The 18,232-nt window shown below is 33.0% G+C and overlaps 1 protein-coding gene across 1 annotated transcript; it reads left to right on the forward strand.

The window, feature by feature from the left end:
• Window positions 1–5,288: 5,288 nt before the first annotated feature.
• LOC134716632 (uncharacterized) lies at window positions 5,289–12,397 on the forward strand. The gene is made up of 7 exons (XM_063579642.1): window positions 5,289–5,315; window positions 6,122–6,217; window positions 6,830–6,922; window positions 8,321–8,543; window positions 9,418–9,669; window positions 10,345–10,445; window positions 12,296–12,397. Exons 1-6 carry the CDS (start codon window positions 5,289–5,291, stop codon window positions 10,443–10,445), a joined length of 792 nt encoding a protein of 263 aa, XP_063435712.1. The 3' UTR covers window positions 12,296–12,397.
• The last annotated feature ends 5,835 nt before the right edge of the window (window positions 12,398–18,232 follow it).

Consider the following 18,232-nt stretch of genomic DNA (forward strand, 5'->3'; position numbering starts at 1 on the left):
TACCTAAAAAACTACTCTGTGTACAGACTTACCTGTGCTGTTTGGAAAGTTTTAATGCCTAGCATCCACTAGATATATAAAAGTTAAATGCATTTTGTGTTTAAGAAAGATAAAATCTTTCTTGGTTTTTGATGGGCATTTTTTTTCCTTTTTTCAGAAGGTGCAAAAATAAACAAACACCTGAATTACTTTGATACTGTCCACTCACTGACTCAGATAAACTCTTTAACTCACCTATAGTTCTAAAGATACCTGGTGTCCATGTCAATTAAGGACAATGAAAACAATACAAACCGGTTTTTTACCTGAGGGAGCATCTCATAGTTGTTCCACAACTTGGTCAATTTTTACACCTTTTGCATGAAGGAAAAAAAATGCCCATCAAAATCCAAAAGAGATTTTATCTTTCTGAAACACAAAATGGATTTAACTTTATTGTATCTAGTGGATGCTAGGCATTAAAACTTTTCCAACTTTACAGGTAAGTCTGTACTCAGAGTAAATTTTGTCATGTAAATACAGCCATATTTGTCCGTTTGTTATGATGAACCTTAATTTTTTTCCGTCTTGGTATAATTTTCACTTTGTTTTGTGATTATATAATATGTCCACACCATCGGGCCACACTTGGAATAAGATGGAGAAGGAGTGTTGCATGCAGTCATCCCAACCATAAAGGGAAAACCAAGCCAGACCGCAGGAGGTTGAAATCCTATCAATGAGGGTCTATAAATATGTCAACTCGACTATCACAGTAGAGCTTCTCTCGTAGACGAGAGAAGCTCTACTGTGATAGTCGAGTTGACATACGAGAGAAGCTCTACTGTGATAGTCGAGTTGACATATTTATAGACCCTCATTGATAGGATTTCAACCTCCTGTGGCCAGACAGAGGTGTCACCCCAATTGTCAGCCGACATCTGTTGATCTCAACAGGACAACTTGTGCCAGTTGGTTCAGGTAAGAACTTTATATACAATATATAGGCGAGTGATATGAGAGCCAAATTTACATTTTTAATGCACCTACTTAACACACGGCTAAATTATACATCACTGGAAAGCTAAGAATGTGCACTTTCTGAATATCCCGGTCAAAAGAAATTATGGTGCATTTTTTTTTAAATCGAGGTCAAAGGTCATGGATGCAATTTCATTTCAAGGATACTTCCAGTAAAATAATGGAGTCAAAACAAATGCAAAAACGAAACAATTTTATAGGAATGCTGTATCACTGTTGGAAAAATATATTTCTATCATAGTATTAATTAATTTTGGTTGATTTTAAAGGTAACGCATGTTACGTAACGTTTTCTATCGGAGTCTTTGAAAATCAACCTTTAAGTCATACAAACGTATCTGTAGTCGCCCTTGCATTATCTAAATCTTATAATACCTCCATATCATTTGATTGCACGTATTTACAAGCATATATCTGCAAATTGGATATAAATCATCCGAAACCAAATATTTGAAGCAAGGGGAAAATATAACATATGACGTATTTTTATTTGTTTAGAAAAGTCCGATGATGAGCTGTACAATATAATTGAAGAAACGTATTTGTCCTGTTAATTTGATAGCCTGCAGACCGCTTTAAGATCAGGCAACCATAGGGCAGATTTTTTTTAATTAGTGTAGTGCAATATGTTGACTCTGGATCATACCGCAATTTCATTTACATCACTGAATCAGATATGATAAGAGTACTAACTAACATTACTAAAATGAGTAAAGTGCTACAAGTATATTTATATAAACAAATTGACTATTTTTATATAAAACATCACAAGGAAATTATGACCACTCAGTGTACGTCAAACTGTGGTTGAGTTTACTTTAGTCGGCCGCCGTGTATCTTGAGATATCTAATTAATCAAACAACACTTGACAAGTAGTTTGTACTTTTTTTAAATTACGCTATTGATGACGTGCGGCTACTTTGGCACTAAGAATTGCTTTTTTATATCTTGTTTCAACACTTCAAAAGGGAAGACAGAGTTATTCTTATATTAAACCTTTTATTTGGCTTTCTTATGTTAAACTCCGGTTAGCGTATAACCTAAATGATCGAAACGTCGGACCAATGATATGTAGGACCATTAATAGGTGTCGGAATATTACGATATCGGAATATTACAGCTTCATTTAACTTGTAATCTCATCATTCTTATTGGTCCACATAACCATACAAAGACAATATTTGGCAATTGCATATATCAGTACAGCAGAGGTTTTGCTCAAAGCGAACAAAACATTTACTATATATACAGATTGAATTAAAAATTGGGAATGGACATGAGGGATTTGTCAAAGAGACAACAACCTAATCAAAAAGCATGCAACGACCGAAGACCACCAATGAGTCATCAATGCAGCAAGAAACTCCCAAACCCGAAAGCGTTCTTCAGCTGGCCCCTAAACAAAATGTACCATTTGAAATGAAAATAGACGTCATTATAAGCTTCGAAAAATACTCAAGAAATTAAATTAAAAAATCATACAAAACTAATAAAGGCCAGAGGCTCCTGACTTGGGACAGGCGTACAATTGCGGCGGGGTTAAACATGTTTTTGGAAATCTCAACCCTCCCTCTATACCTATACCAATGCGTGAACAGATCACTGAAATCTTGTAGAAAGTTGGATGACATCATACCGGACCGATGTTGCCTGTTAGCCAACCAAAGTCATACGGAGAACTTTTATTGTTTCTATACATTTTTAGTTAGGTCGACATTGTCTTGGATAAAATTTTGATCCCCAGTAGAAAAATAATGCCATGTAGAATGTATGCCCCATTTTCAATTTTTCTTATCTCCTGATCAGTCAAACTTGTTAACAGTTATCAAAGGTGTGTCCATCAATACGGTGCATTTGTAATGATAAACCTAAATAAAAAAGGGTAATTTTTTTTTTTATAGATAATATACATTCCATTAAAGCCATACATCTAAGAACTTTGTCAATGGAAATATCGTACGCTTTATCAACTGTTGCAGATGCGCCATCATCCAAAAGATAATGCAGATTTTTTTTTTTAAACAGGTGGCATAAATTCAATTGAATAATCCAGTAAAATGTTTTTATACAATAGATATATTCATCTGATTGGATTACAACTTTACCCTATATCTGCTTTTGTAAAATACTAGTAGCTGCATAACGTGCTTGCAACCAGTTTCGCAGTCACTGCTCTGATCTTTAGAATTGACAGACTGTATATCACAGTCATTTTAAACGGACAATATTTCCGTCATTACGGCATAAGACAAAATCATAGAGCTACTGTATACAATATTGGATGTACCCTGGCCTTATTGGGGCAGTATACATGTAACTTTCAAGAATTGACCATATATTTTTAGTTTTTGTTGAAGCTGATAATATGTTGTGTAGTTTTCTCGGCGGCGATCCTCGGGCAGAAATTAAGCCTGGTTAACTGATCAAGTAATTATAGTTGTTAACCAGAATACTTCCTTGTGTACAGGCACGGCATCTTTAATCGTCGAAATGTTAGTAAAAGCCGTTTTATGCTCAGAATTAAATAGCTGTTTACTTTCTGATTTCAAATTTTGTAGCAAAAATCTAGCGATGCAAGCTCGATGGTATAAAGATTTAATAGTAAAATTATCATGAGTTATTTTGTGAATCAGATCATTGTAGGAGATATATGCAGTAACACTCAATACAGCTTGAGTTTGCTCCTCATATGATACCTAATGAAGTTGTGTAACTTGCTTATAGGCTTTATACATTTGAAAAATATACAAACAGAAAATCGGATTGAGTTGTAGATCTACTGCCCTCGTTGGTATATGAGAAAAGACTGGTCGGTAGAATTGGTACATGTAGTACTAAATCTTTGTACAGACAAAACGGAAGATGATAGGTTTCGCCTACTTTTGAAATATTTATAGCACCTCTTATGATATTTTGTATTTTCAAATGGGATGTTTCATTTTTTTCATTTTCATCGACCAGTCTTCTGTAAACTTCATCTTTTCATTTTCCCACTGCGGCAATACAACTGTATCTTCATTTAAGTGTTTAACTACATAGTGTCTATGTAGTAAATACATGACAGACTATGGATCGGTGTCAATCAATCGATAGTGTTTGCTTTTTAGCATAGGAAGGGTTTCATTGTGAACTGGACTGTGGAAATTTGACACGACTCGGAAAATTTTCTTCAATTTTCCGATACGATTCCTTATTTAGAAAGGGGTGAATTCTACAGAACTCAAAAACTATGTTTTACTATGATTTGATCTTAATTTCGGACGATTTTATATCTATTTAAGCTTCACTGAAGTTAAAGATAGAAATAGAACCATTTAAATATGATTTATCGTACTCTAATAGCACTATTAAATACACGGAAATCGAATAGTATATTCAGTAAAAAAACGATAACGAAATAGATAAGGGATTCCGGAAACTATAGTGATGTTACACAACATCATAAAATTACAGAAATTTGTGATTTTGAGAAATGTTTAGATAAAGTCTTGATCTTGAATGAAAAAACGATAACTGATGAGTAATTTGGTGTGTTCTAAAACGGATAGAGTGCAAAAGCATTCAATAAAAATTTAATTGTAGATCCGAAAAGGTCAGGATTATGAAAATTTTCGTACAAAATTTCAAATATTTACAAGGAATGCAAAAGCATGCGGACTTACAGTTGTAAATATTGTTATTCTTTATTTTAAGAATCTAAATCACTTAATTATTCTGTCTAAAAAAAGAGATACGACTAATTTCCTTTGCTTGAAAAATATGTCGTAATTTTATAATTTTCAACTAATTTCTGAAATAAACGTCAATTTTACAAAAACTGCACCGTACGATTTTGTGACGACCGGGCAAAAAACAAAGTTAAATCATTATTCTTTCATTTAAAAAAGAAATTAGCCGTGTGTTAGGTGGGTGCATTAAAGTCCTTACATGTAACTAGACGTCTTTTTCAAATATTACACTCGCCTAATAACCCCCTGTTGTACCTGTTCAAACTTTTTCTATAATTATTATATAATCAATTTGTTTACATTTTTATAATCAATCAAGAAAAAATAAGAGAAAAAGTAGAATTTGCTTTTTTTCACTTCTGGGAAAATTCATGTAAAAAATCATACTGGGGATTTTGATAATAAAAAGATATTCAGATGGTGTTTCTCAGGTTTAAAGATGTTCAATGTAGAATTATGTTTGCTTTTATTGGAATTTTTCAGAAATTTGCACCCCCTATTTATAACAAAAATATTGCCATTTCGAAAGATTATACTACATGTATATTGAATATGCCTTTTCAATGGTGGGTGGGTCAGTTACATGTATCATCCTTAATGTCAGCCTAAAGCTACGATTACCTCTTGATGTTGATAGGGGTAATAAGTGGTTGAACCATAATTTTTATAAGGGGTCCAAATGACTACAAAAGAGGGGGGCCCGGCTCCAGTCATGTTTCAATGCTTCCCAATATAATCAACCAAATTTTTCCACAAATGCCCCCTACCTCTGGGATTTTAACATATATTGAAAAGATGAGAACTTTAATCTTTTATGAAAATTTTATGTACGCATAATCATATATGTATATATTTAGCATATAAAATTGAGAATGGAAATGGGGAATGTGTCAAAGAGACAACAACCCGACCAAATAAAAAAAACAACAGCTGAAGGTCACCAACAGGTCTTCAATATATATATATATGTTATGAAATTTCAATTATTTGTACAAAAATTAAGTGGTAAAAAATGGTCTCACCCAGCACACCTATGCATTGCTTTTTTTAGTGTTCAGAGTTTAATTTATTGAATGAACAAAGTACTGTAACTTCTGTAAGTGTGGAAATACTTGCAATGTTTATTAGTGCGAGAAATATGATACAGTTGTAATCAGAATAATTTAAACTCACATATTGGATTTTTATATATGAATAATAGAGCATGATTTCTTTTCTCTCATTTTGGTGTAAAATAATGAAATCACAATAATAAATCCAAAACAATAACTTCTGAATTTACAGTGATATATTTATATATCAGAAATTTGTTTGTAGTACCTATTTACAAACAGTATTTGCATAAACACTGTTTTATGTTTTAATCTTATAGCACAAAGAACAACCATTTGGAGGCTTTGAACAGATTTCAACTAGTGCATCATCTGCTAAAGAAGAGTTTGACCCTGAACAAAGTAAAACTGTAAATGTAAGTAGTATAACTAACTATTTATAATTTATGTTCCGTAATCTTTTCTGAAATTAAGACATTTTTTTTCCGAAATTGATCTGACTCTTATTTAGTTTGCTTATCTTCCTAAGTTATATTTAGAAACAAATAGATTGTTGAAACATATTGTATGACGTCCATAAATGTTTTGCAACATTAGGAAACAGTTTTTCATATTAAGAATAATGGATCCAGCTGTTCTGTAAATATTTGGTTTGATTTGAGAAGTTTCCTGCCAACTTGTTTCCTTTAGTTGTTAGAATCAACAGAAGTTTGTTTGTAAAAATTATTATGTGACATGTACATGTTTGTGAGTTATAATGATACCTGAAATAAATGTTTTCTTTCATGCACATACTGGCATTATCTGAAGTTAGCAATTATATAAGTAGGAAATGAAAAATTTAACTGTGGACATGGTAGACAAAATTGAGAAGAGTTTTTATTTTTGCATTTAAAAAATTAACAACACCAACACATTGGGTATTGAACACAAAAAACATGTGCAACAGCTTTTTAGTTATTATTGCTGTAATATTGGTTACATTATTTTAACTCATAATATCAGATTGATATTTTTATATGTTTTAGACTATTCAAAACAGAAAGAGAATAAAACTGGAAGACACGAGTATTGAAACGCACACATGCAACATAGCCGAGTCCCTATCTGATGATGAATCGGTATGTTTAGCTGAAATAAAAAAGAAGATGTGGTGTAATTGCCAATGAGATAACTCTTCGGAAAAGACCAAATGATACAGGAAATAACAACTATAGGTCACCAATCAGCAAAGCCCATACGACATACGTCAGCTATAAAAGGCCCCTAAATGACAAATTTATGTTAACAATTCAAACAAGAAAAGTAACAGCCTAATTATGTACAAATAAATGAACAAAAAACAAATATGTAACACAGCAACAAACAACAACCACTGAATTACAGGCTCCTGACTTGGGACAGGCACATACATACATAATTTGGGGTAGGATGGGGAAGGGGGGGGGGGGGTTGGTGAACATGCTAGCGGGATCCCATCCTCCCCTAAACTTGGACAGTGGTGTAACAGAACAACATAGGATTGAACTATAAAAATCAGTTGAAAAGGCTTAACTCATCAGATATATACAAATAGAAATACCTCTAACAAAAACAGAGTGAACATAGCTTGGCACTTATACATCCCAACAACAAAAAGACCATTAGTACAGATGTGAGAGTACTCACACTTACTGGTAGCTAGTTCAAAATGACAAATGTAAAACAATTCAAACAAGAAAACTAACGGCCAAATTAATGTACAAATAATTCTGATATTATTTGCATATTAGGGAATACGTTCATATGATTGGTCGAGAAGACTTCCGGTCGTCACTCTTGAAATTGTTTATTTTTTCGATAGACGACATTGACAGAACCACTTTTTTTGTAACCAATGGCGGCTAAAATAACACTGTCAGGCTCGACGTTAAAAAAATACTTATTTTCACTTATCCGTGTTGTTAAAGAATTTTAAGGATTAAATGGCTTTTAAAAGGAATTTATTGGTGTATAAACTGGACCAAGTCACTCACAAACATATCATAAAGTCCTTCGGACTTTATTAGTAAGTGAATTGGTCCCCTTTATACACCAAAAAATTCCTTTAAAAAGGCGTTTAATCCTATAATAAATGAACAAAAAATAAATATATAACACAGCAACAAACAACAACCACTGAATTACAGGCTCCTGACTTGGGACAGGCACATACATATATAATGTGGCAGGGTTAAACATGTTAGTGGGATCAAGTCTTCTGTTTAGTTATGTTAAGAATTTTAATATAGAATGGAAAAATACTTTAAAATAATTTAAAACAGGAACAAACAATAAAAGCTGAAAATGAGCAAAACAAACCCACCCAAAAACTGTAGTGGGCTAGAATGCTCATGAAGAGTAAGCAGTTACTGCTCCACTAGTGGCACCAGTTCTGCTACTCCTTAAAATGAACAGATGGTGATGACAATATATGAATTGATTAATACTTTCTAAATGTGTATAGATTAAAACTTGAACATTCTTTTATTAACTTTCAGTTCCTAGACTCACAGTCACAAAGTTTGTCACAAATTTCTTCTTGGAGTCAGGAAAATATGGAAACATCTTTATCTGACCTAAATAAAGGAATTGACATCATAAGTAGAGGCCATTCAAGTCCTGTCAAATTTCAAGTGAGAAGTGATATAAGTAGCCTAAAACCTTCCACGAAAAGAACTGTGAAACGTAAAGTAGTTTCAGCCATTGACACTGTCCTTAATGGTAAGCTCATTTATTTTTATTAAATAAATTATTATGAAGGTGACTCTCACTGATAAAAATAATATAGAGTTATGTCCCTTTTTAACTTGATATGACAGCCATTCTCATATATTATATTTTACTTATTTATTATAAACAAATTATACATAAACACATGACATGATATAACTTATTAAATTTTCTTTTAAATGCAATTGCAAGGAAGGACAATAACAATTTACAGTCATTCACTGTTCAAAAAACTTTTGAGAATGAGTTATCTCCCTTAGTAAATTACCATTTTAGCAAAAATGGCAAGCCATTAACAGTACTATGGTTTGAAAACTGTAGACTATTAAATTAATCTATAAATTTAAAAATAAGAATATGTGGTAAAATTACCAATGAGATATATTGCCATCCAATACCAAATGTCATATATGATCAATTATAGATCACAGTATTGGCCTTCAACCTGGAGCCTTGACTCACATTGCAAGGTAAAATATAAAAGGACCCAGAATGACCAGTGTAAAATAATTCAAAAGATACAATCCAATTGCCAGATGTACATAAAAAATTAATAAGGAGACTGTTGTTCTGTATAATTGTGCCCCTAATAAGTGGTGAATATCCAAAATTGTAACCTTAAAATATAAAAAAGAAGATGTGGTGTAATTGCCAATGACACGACTCTTCACAAGAGACAATATGACACAGAAATTAAAAACTATAGGTCGTTATACAGTCATTTCATTTTTACTGTGCCCTCAGTAAAAAAACTTTGAAGGGTTAAACATTTGGAATATTTACTTTACCTGAGCATGCTGAGGGTCATAATTGTATAATAATATTCATAACATAAAAATCACTAACTGAATTGGTTTCTCTTCAGGTATAGCTCCAGGTCAAAGTCAGGCACTTTTTAAGATGATTCAAGATAAAGACCCAGAATCTGCCAACTCATCTGAACTTCAAGAGATCATTGTAAAGATTCATCTGGAGAGTACAGACAGAAACACAAAACAGCAACTTTTGTCATTGATTGCCTTGTCACATACTAAGAAAGATCTTCAACAGCTTATACCTGGGCTGACAGTGTATGCAATAAATGAAGCCAGGAAACATGCTAAAACTAATGGCCATGGTAATTTTAATATCCACATATTATATATTTACCATAACTTGAAGTTGAAAAATTATTGAGATTTTCAATTCATTAATAAAAAATAGAATAATATTTTTTGCACAAAAAGATTTACTTACTCTATTATAGAGCATGTCTTAAAGATTATGGTCACAGTTAAAAACAACAACAGCTAAGTTAATTTCAGTCAGACACAGCTTTTTCCCATAACTCAAAAACTGTATCTTGATCTTGACCAAAGGTCAGATGTTGAGAGTTAAGGTCACAGTAAGAAAACTATAATAACAATTGTTTCTAGGCATTACTGCATTGTTTTATTCCAGAATTTGACCCCCAAAGGTCATATCATTTAGGTCAAAGTCACATTCAGAGAATGATTTTAATCATATTTAGTCCAAGTACTTACTCCTTTTGATTATTATCATCATTCTTTGTTTATTGATTCATTGATACAAATGTTATTATCATAAAAAAAAAAGAAATTGCAAAATGTGCTAAGTAAGCATATGAATACCTTTTAGCAGAATAAATTGTTTTGAATGTGTTAACTACCAGATTTGTTTCTTTGCCTTATGGAATGTAAGGAAACAGTAATATGCAAACTAAAATGATATGAAAATAAAATGTCTTAAGTCTTTCCACTAGTGATTTATAAAAATATTTGCTTTTATTCAGGTGCTATAATACCTAAACAGCTCCCAGTCTTTCGACATAGGATGGATAAAGACAAGTTAGACCATGCCTTAGATTTTTTCTTCAGTCCATCATTTCACTAGGTAAAAAAATATTGATATTGATGAAACTGAATATTCTTACCGTACACAACCTGAGAATATGCATGAGGGAAATTAGTCTTGGTCCAATTATTTCAAGGGAGATAATTGAACTATTGAGTTTAATATTGCAATATGTAGTAACAGGTCTCGTAAGTGCAACTTCTTATTAACACATACCTGTCAACTCACCCGTTTTTTGCGGGTGACACCCGTTATTTTCACCTCTCACCCGGGAGTTTTTCTTTACCCGGCGGGTCCCGGGAATTTCTAACATTACCCGTTTCACCCGGATTTCTGATTGGAATTGTTTCCGGTATTTAGAAGTAATACGGCCTTCGGTTTTATCGGTCTTTTTCAATGTAACCAAAAGTCAAAATGTAGGACTTGTTTACCTGAGCTACATAACGATATTTTCAACAAGCTACAAGATGAGTTCAGTGACTATCAGTTGACCCCATTAGATGAACTTCCACTTTGCACTTCCCCTGAAACTGACATTGGTACATTTTGGGGAGAAATGTCCAAGTTGCATGACATTTTTCTTAACAAGCCAAGATTTTTTGTTTTGTCAAAACTTGCTAAAACATTACTGGTTTTGCCAAACAGCAATGCAGACAGTGAGAGGGCATTTTCTTTAGTAAAAAAAATAGCTACTGGGTTTATGGCTGATCTTAATAAGGATACACTGTGTGCTCTTCTTTCTTGTAAAATGAATATACATTTGCATTGCTATGAACTGAAACCAAGTGCAGTTCTTTTAAAGAATGCCAAGTCTGCTACTATGGAATATAACAATAGTCTGAAATAAACTTGTATACATGTTCTAACTGTTTTATATACATATTGACTATATAAATTATATGTAAACATATTTTTGTTCTTCAATTGAGCCCGCAAAATGTCGTACGCGTTATGACCTGAGATTTTTTTTCTCAATGCAGGTCATGACCTGACTTTTCATTTTCAGAGGTTGACAGGTATGTTAACAGCTTGATCAATATTGATGAAACTTTACACACTTGCAGTACATAATCCGAGAATGTGCATAAAGGGAAAAAAACCTGGTCAAAAATATTTCAAGAGAGATAATTGAAACTAATTTAGTTTATTGAAGTTTATGGGTAGTTGGGATATCATTTTAGTGAGTTCTATGCAACTCTTAGAATGCCAGATATTATCCACACAGGTATGTGTCCATTTGTGTTTAAATATACCCTAAAAAGCGGGGGTATATAGTGATAGGGAAGTCCATCAATCTGTTTGTTCGTCCGTTCATTCGTCTGTCCATTCGTCCCAGATACTTTGTATCTGCAACTCCTTATTAACCACTTATCTGAAAGAAATGAAACTTTCTCAGATTCTTTATGATATAATGCCATTGTGCACCTCCTTTTTTGTTTTTGTTTAAATTGATTTTTGGGGTTTCCAATACAATAACATGAACTTTGCAAGATGCAGGGGTATAATTTTGTGAAAATAGTGCTCTTACACTATGATTTTGTTAATCAAACTTTGATTAAGATACTTTACATATTTAAATGTTTTTTTTCTATGAGAAAATGGGCTCATAATATTCAGCTGCAACTGCAACTATTGGTCAGTGAAACTTCTCTGAAACCATAAAACAGAATATCATGAAACTTTATAGATGATTAGGACTTTTTGTTAAGATTTGTATACACACACAGATTTTGATCAACTAACTTTTTGTATGAGTTATGAGTCTTTCAACTATTGAATCTGATAAGATTTGTTTGACTAGTGACAATTATTTGGGCATGGTAATGCGAGTTTTCTCTTTAAGGTTCTTGAATTATCTAATAATAGCTTAAACCTTTTTTGATTTCTAGGTCTCATCCTTTGGTGTAAAGGAAATGAAGTTGGACAATGGAAATACAGTAACAATACCTGAAGTAGTGAGAACTGCATGTCATGCCACTCTTATAAACGTGTATACAAAATTTTGTACAGAAACTGAATTCCTGCCTTTATCAAGATCCACTTTATTCAAAATTCTAAATGCATGTCCAACTTCAAGACGAACAAACCTGAAAGGCCTCGACAATTGTGCCGCTGATGGTGGTGCATCATATGAGACATTGTTAACAACAGTCAAGGAAATGGGTAACTATGTTGTTGATGAGGAAGTGCAAGTAGAGTTGCGTGACTGCAAGGACAGTTTAAATGCCAGTAAAATTTACTTGAAGACAGACTTTAAAACACACCTCAGGAAATGTGATAAATGTCCAGATCACTGTATCAATTATTCTTTGAGTGATCCAACAGACCAACATCTACAACAGCACTGTGTCGACCATCAGCATGACATGGTATGTGAGAGATGTAATTTACTTCCACAAGCAGTCTCCACCATCAAAAGACGTCTTTCTGAATTAGGTATTTATTGCAACCTTAACAAATTTAAATCACTGTTTATTTTGTAATTTGATTTGAATAGATAATCTTTTCTCAGTTTATGCATTAGGTGCACATTACTGTTCAATATAAAAAGAGAACAATAATACTAGTGTTTTTCATTATTGCTAGTGTCATCAAATAATAAAACATTATTAGTACGATTATAATCATGATTTTTAAGTTTTCTTTGATTTAGAAAATACACTTTCTTGAAAACAAAGAAAAAGTTAATAAAAAGCAAGGAATTGAATTTTTTAATTTTTTTTCAAAGAGACAACAACCCAACCAAAACATACAAAACAACTCAAGGCAACCAATGGGTCTTCAACATGCAAGAAATCCTGCACCCAGAGGAGGTCTTAATCAGGCCCATATCTATTTTACTAAAGGCATACTATATCTAGTTGACATTATTTATTTTGCAGACATACCAGATGAAGTTAGAAATGATCTGCTGGCCAGTATAGATGTAGCTGAGGCTAAGATTCTTGAATGGAAGAGTCATATTGTAAGAGGTGTCAACCAAGATCTAGCAAGGATCCTACTATTAGAGGAATTGAAAGATGGAGAATGTCTCATAATCATGGACTGGGCTATGAAATTCCTTCCTTTAGCATTTCGTGAGAAACAGAGTGATTGGTTTGGCCAAAAAGGAGTTAACTGGCATGTTTCAGTGTGTATTTTTAAAGATGAAAATCAGAATTTAATGGTAATTTCCTTATTCAAAATGCATATAGTCAGTTGAACTTCATAGACCTCACCTATGTTTTATTTCATTTTTTTTCCTTTGTGGTGTGATTGCCAATTATAGACAATTCTCCATCCAAGACCAATTGTTGTTAATGTAAGCAATTACAGGCTACTATAGCATTTAACAGAGTCTTAGCCACCTCAGCAAAGTACGCTGAAAAGGGTCCCAATATGGCCAATGTAAAACAATTCAGAGGAGATAAACAAACTGTGTGTTTAAAAAAAAAATCAAGATTATTGAAGGGGCCAATTTCAACAAAATTTTGAGAAACCTATGAATACATGCATGTAATAAACTACCACATTTAAGGTTGATGACCCCAGTACCTATTAAAAATGGTCACCACCAATAACTATTGCTTAAATTTGTCAAAAATATCAGATAAATGATATATTAAAGCACCTTTGTTTGTCTCACACAAAATATGTATGTGTGTTGTCTAGTAAAATTTAAAAATATTGCTATAAACTGGCAGTTTTTATTCAATACTATCGGTGAAAGATTACAAGCTCTTAGGAGCCTCTTTATAGAATTATCTTTTTAGTAAAATATTTTTTTAGATTCCTTTTATTTTACTTGCAGCAAAGAACATATACACATACAATGGATGCAGTTAAACAAGATTGGGTTGCAGTAGCTTCCGTGTTAGAGCACACTTTAAGAACAATAAAAATTCAGCTTCCCAGAATCAACAACAGTATACTTGAGAAGTGATAATGCAGGATGCTACCATTGTGGCAGTCTTTGGTTGGCTATACCTAAGATCACTGAAACAACTGGTTAGAGAAATAATGTCATTTTGCACTTAAATTCAGATAGACAAACTCCACAACACTATAATCATCTACTTTAAAAAGCTGGGTTTTAAAGTATATAATTTACTTTAAAATCCCAGGGTATAAATACCATTTATAATTTAATTGGTAATCTATTATACACTATAAGAATAACCATTGTCTATCTGTGCATGTATGAGAACCTTGCAAGGTACGCACATACAAAATAAAGTTAACCTATTACTAATATGCTGCCAGATCACTATATCCATAAGTCTTGCTTTTTGGGACAGAAATCGCAGGTAACATAAATTATTATGTCACACAATGCATTGCCTATATTTTTAGTGATACAGTCAGTACATTGATATTTGAAAATATAAGCCAGTTGGATCAAAGGGAAATATACAAATTGCCAGAAATAACCGTATACTTTTAAAGCATTTTATTCAGTTTGCTTTATTCCCGCCAAAATCGTCCTTTTGACGCCGTCTCTTTTGACGTTGTCAGTGCCCCTGAGTATTGTGACGTTACAATGAACCTTTGACGTTCTACACAATCAACAAGATTTGTGTGTAGAAGCCATAAATGTCCCTTTGGCAGCAAGAGGGTTAAGACATTTAATGATGATAATATACTGCAGTCAGCTATTTACTATACAGATAAAGCTATACTTATAAAGGTTAGCTTTATACATCAATGACCTCAACTAACCTATAAGCCCGGCCTCCTTACTGGAACTACTGTATTTCAAGAACGTCACGTCACGACCAAGACAATGTAAAGTAACAATGGTCAAACTTTTATGAATTTTAACTTTTATGTCTTCAAATTGGATATTTATATACCATATTTATCAAATGTTATTAATTAAGTTCATTTTCCCTTTCTTATTCCTTAATATGTCAATGGTTTACCGCCTGGACTACGCTCATAGGGAAATACCCCAAAATGGTACCCCAACAGGGAAATTCCAAACACTTTTTATAACAATTTTTGTTACATATTTTTTTCATTTTTTTTTCGATTTCAGTATAAAGACAATATACGTATAGTGTAGTTTGTAAATTTATTTGTATTCGGCATGAAACGGGAAAATGCTCAGTAGAACCTCGCATTTTCACGTTTCTAAGCCTCATTCAAATAAATTTCATATTTCAAGACACTATACGTTTATTGTCTAATTATTTGTATATTTACAATGAAAATGATTTATATTACTGGTAATAGGCTGTTGGAATGAAAGAATTGTTAGTGGCACACAAATTTGAGGTTTGGTGTTCAACACAGTTATCAATGGACTATCCTGATTCCTTGACAGATCATGGCATGTATTTTCATCTAAATTATTTTAAGGAAGTTTGATAGCTCTGCATAATGATACTTTAAACACACCTTTTTATAGACAACCCTTTTAGAGAAAACAAGATGCTGCATAAGCATTTGCCTGTTTTTAACCGGCGACGTTAGCCTTAGTACACATATTCATTAAGATAAAACAATTTAGTTTATATGCAAAATCAAAATTCTGATTCTGATTTCATAGTTCACTGAATATGAAAATGTGACAGTACTTGCTTGTAAGACAGGGTGTCCGTCCTGTTCACACATATTCTTTTTTTTTTTTTAATTTCTACTTAGTTTGATCTAAATACATGTAGTATAAAGCGGAGCTAAATACATGTAGTATAAAGCGGAGCTAAATACATGTAGTATAAAGCGGAGCTAAATACATGTAGTATAAAGCGGAGCTAAATACATGTAGTATAAAGCAGAGCTAAATACATGTAGTATAAAGCGGAGCTAAATACATGTAGTATAAAGAGGATAAAGTAGTTTAACATTTAAATAGATATCTTTCAATGGTAGGACTTTAGAACATGTGCAAGGTTTCATAGAGAATTTATTTTTGTTAACAATTTTCAATAGGACTAAAATACAACTAAAAAGCCATGATATGCCACCCATATTGATGTGATCTTTTTGTTAACATTTGTTTTGTTTAAAACTTAAATGAAATAGTTTGGGGGCACATTTTGTTAATCCAAAATCGAAATCAATTTTTCCCAAATTAAGTTAAGAAGGGGGGAGGGGGTTCAGTGAAAAAAATATTTCTTATCCTGCTTTGAACTTTTGATGTCGTCCCTTAGATCAAGGTGTTTTCAGTTTATTTTTGACTTTTGAGGTTGAATCTTTGGCCTCTCTTTTGATTAAGATTGTTATTAAGAAAACTTTATATGTTTATTTTATCCATTTCTAATTTATAGAAAATGGTATAAAACCAGAAACAATAGAGTTACCGAACAGACAAATCTTCCAAGAACAAGCTGATGAAGCTGGAGTTATTGTTCTTATTCTGTCTCAACAGTTTATACTGTCTAGAACTTGTCAACAACAGGTAGGCTGTCAATGAAGCTGGAGTTATTGTTCTTATTCTGTCACAACAGTTTATACTGTCTAGAACATGTCAACAACAGGTAGGCTGTCAATGAAGCTGGAGTTATTGTTCTTATTCTGTCACAACAGTTTATACTGTCTAGAACATGTCAACAACAGGTAAGCTGTCAATGAAGCTGGAGTTATTGTTCTTATTCTGTCACAACAGTTTATACTGTCAAGAACCTGCCAAAAACAGGTAGGCTGTCAATGAAGCTGGAGTTATTGTTCTTATTCTGTCTCAACAGTTTATACTGTCTAGAACCTGTCAACAACAGGTAAGCTGTCAATGAAGCTGGAGTTATTGTTCTTATTCTGTCTCAACAGTTTATACTGTCTAGAACCTGTCAACAACAGGTAGGCTATCAATGAAGCTGAATTATTGTTCTTATTCTGTCACAACAGTTTATACTGTCTAGAACATGTCAACAACAGGTAGGTTGTCAATGAAGCTGGAGTTATTGTTCTTATTCTGTCTCAACAGTTTATACTGTCTAGAACATGTCAACAACAGGTAAGCTGTCAATGAAGCTGGAGTTATTGTTCTTATTCTGTCACAACAGTTTATACTGTCTAGAACCTGCCAACAACAGGTAGGCTGTCAATGAAGCTGGAGTTATTGTTCTTATTCTGTCACAACAGTTTATACTGTCTAGAACATGTCAACAACAGGTAGGCTGTCAATAAAGCTGTAGTTATTGTTATTTTTCTGTCTCAACAGTTTATACTGTCTAGAACATATCAACAACAGGTAGGCTGTCAATGAAGTTGGAGTTATTGTTCTTATTCTGTCTCAACAGTTTATACTGTCTAGAACTTGTCAACAACAGGTAGGTTGTCAATGAAGCTGGAGTTATTGTTCTTATTCTGTCTCAACAGTTTATACTGTCTAGAACCTGTCAACAACAGGTAGGTTGTCAATGAAGCTGGAGTTATTGTTCTTATTCTGTCACAACAGTTTATACTGTCTAGAACATGTCAACAACAGGTAAGCTGTCAATGAAGCTGGAGTTATTGTTCTTATTCTGTCACAACAGTTTATACTGTCTAGAACCTGCCAACAACAGGTAGGCTGTCAATGAAGCTGGAGTTATTGTTCTTATTCTGTCTCAACAGTTTATACTGTCTAGAACCTGTCAACAACAGGTAAGCTGTCAATGAAGCTGGAGTTATTGTTCTTATTCTGTCTCAACAGTTTATACTGTCTAGAACCTGTCAACAACAGGTAGGCTATCAATGAAGCTGAATTATTGTTCTTATTCTGTCACAACAGTTTATACTGTCTAGAACATGTCAACAACAGGTAGGTTGTCAATGAAGCTGGAGTTATTGTTCTTATTCTGTCTCAACAGTTTATACTGTCTAGAACATGTCAACAACAGGTAAGCTGTCAATGAAGCTGGAGT

Source organism: Mytilus trossulus, chromosome 4 (genome assembly GCF_036588685.1).
Source record: "Mytilus trossulus isolate FHL-02 chromosome 4, PNRI_Mtr1.1.1.hap1, whole genome shotgun sequence".
Taxonomy (NCBI): Eukaryota; Metazoa; Mollusca; class Bivalvia; order Mytilida; family Mytilidae; genus Mytilus; species Mytilus trossulus.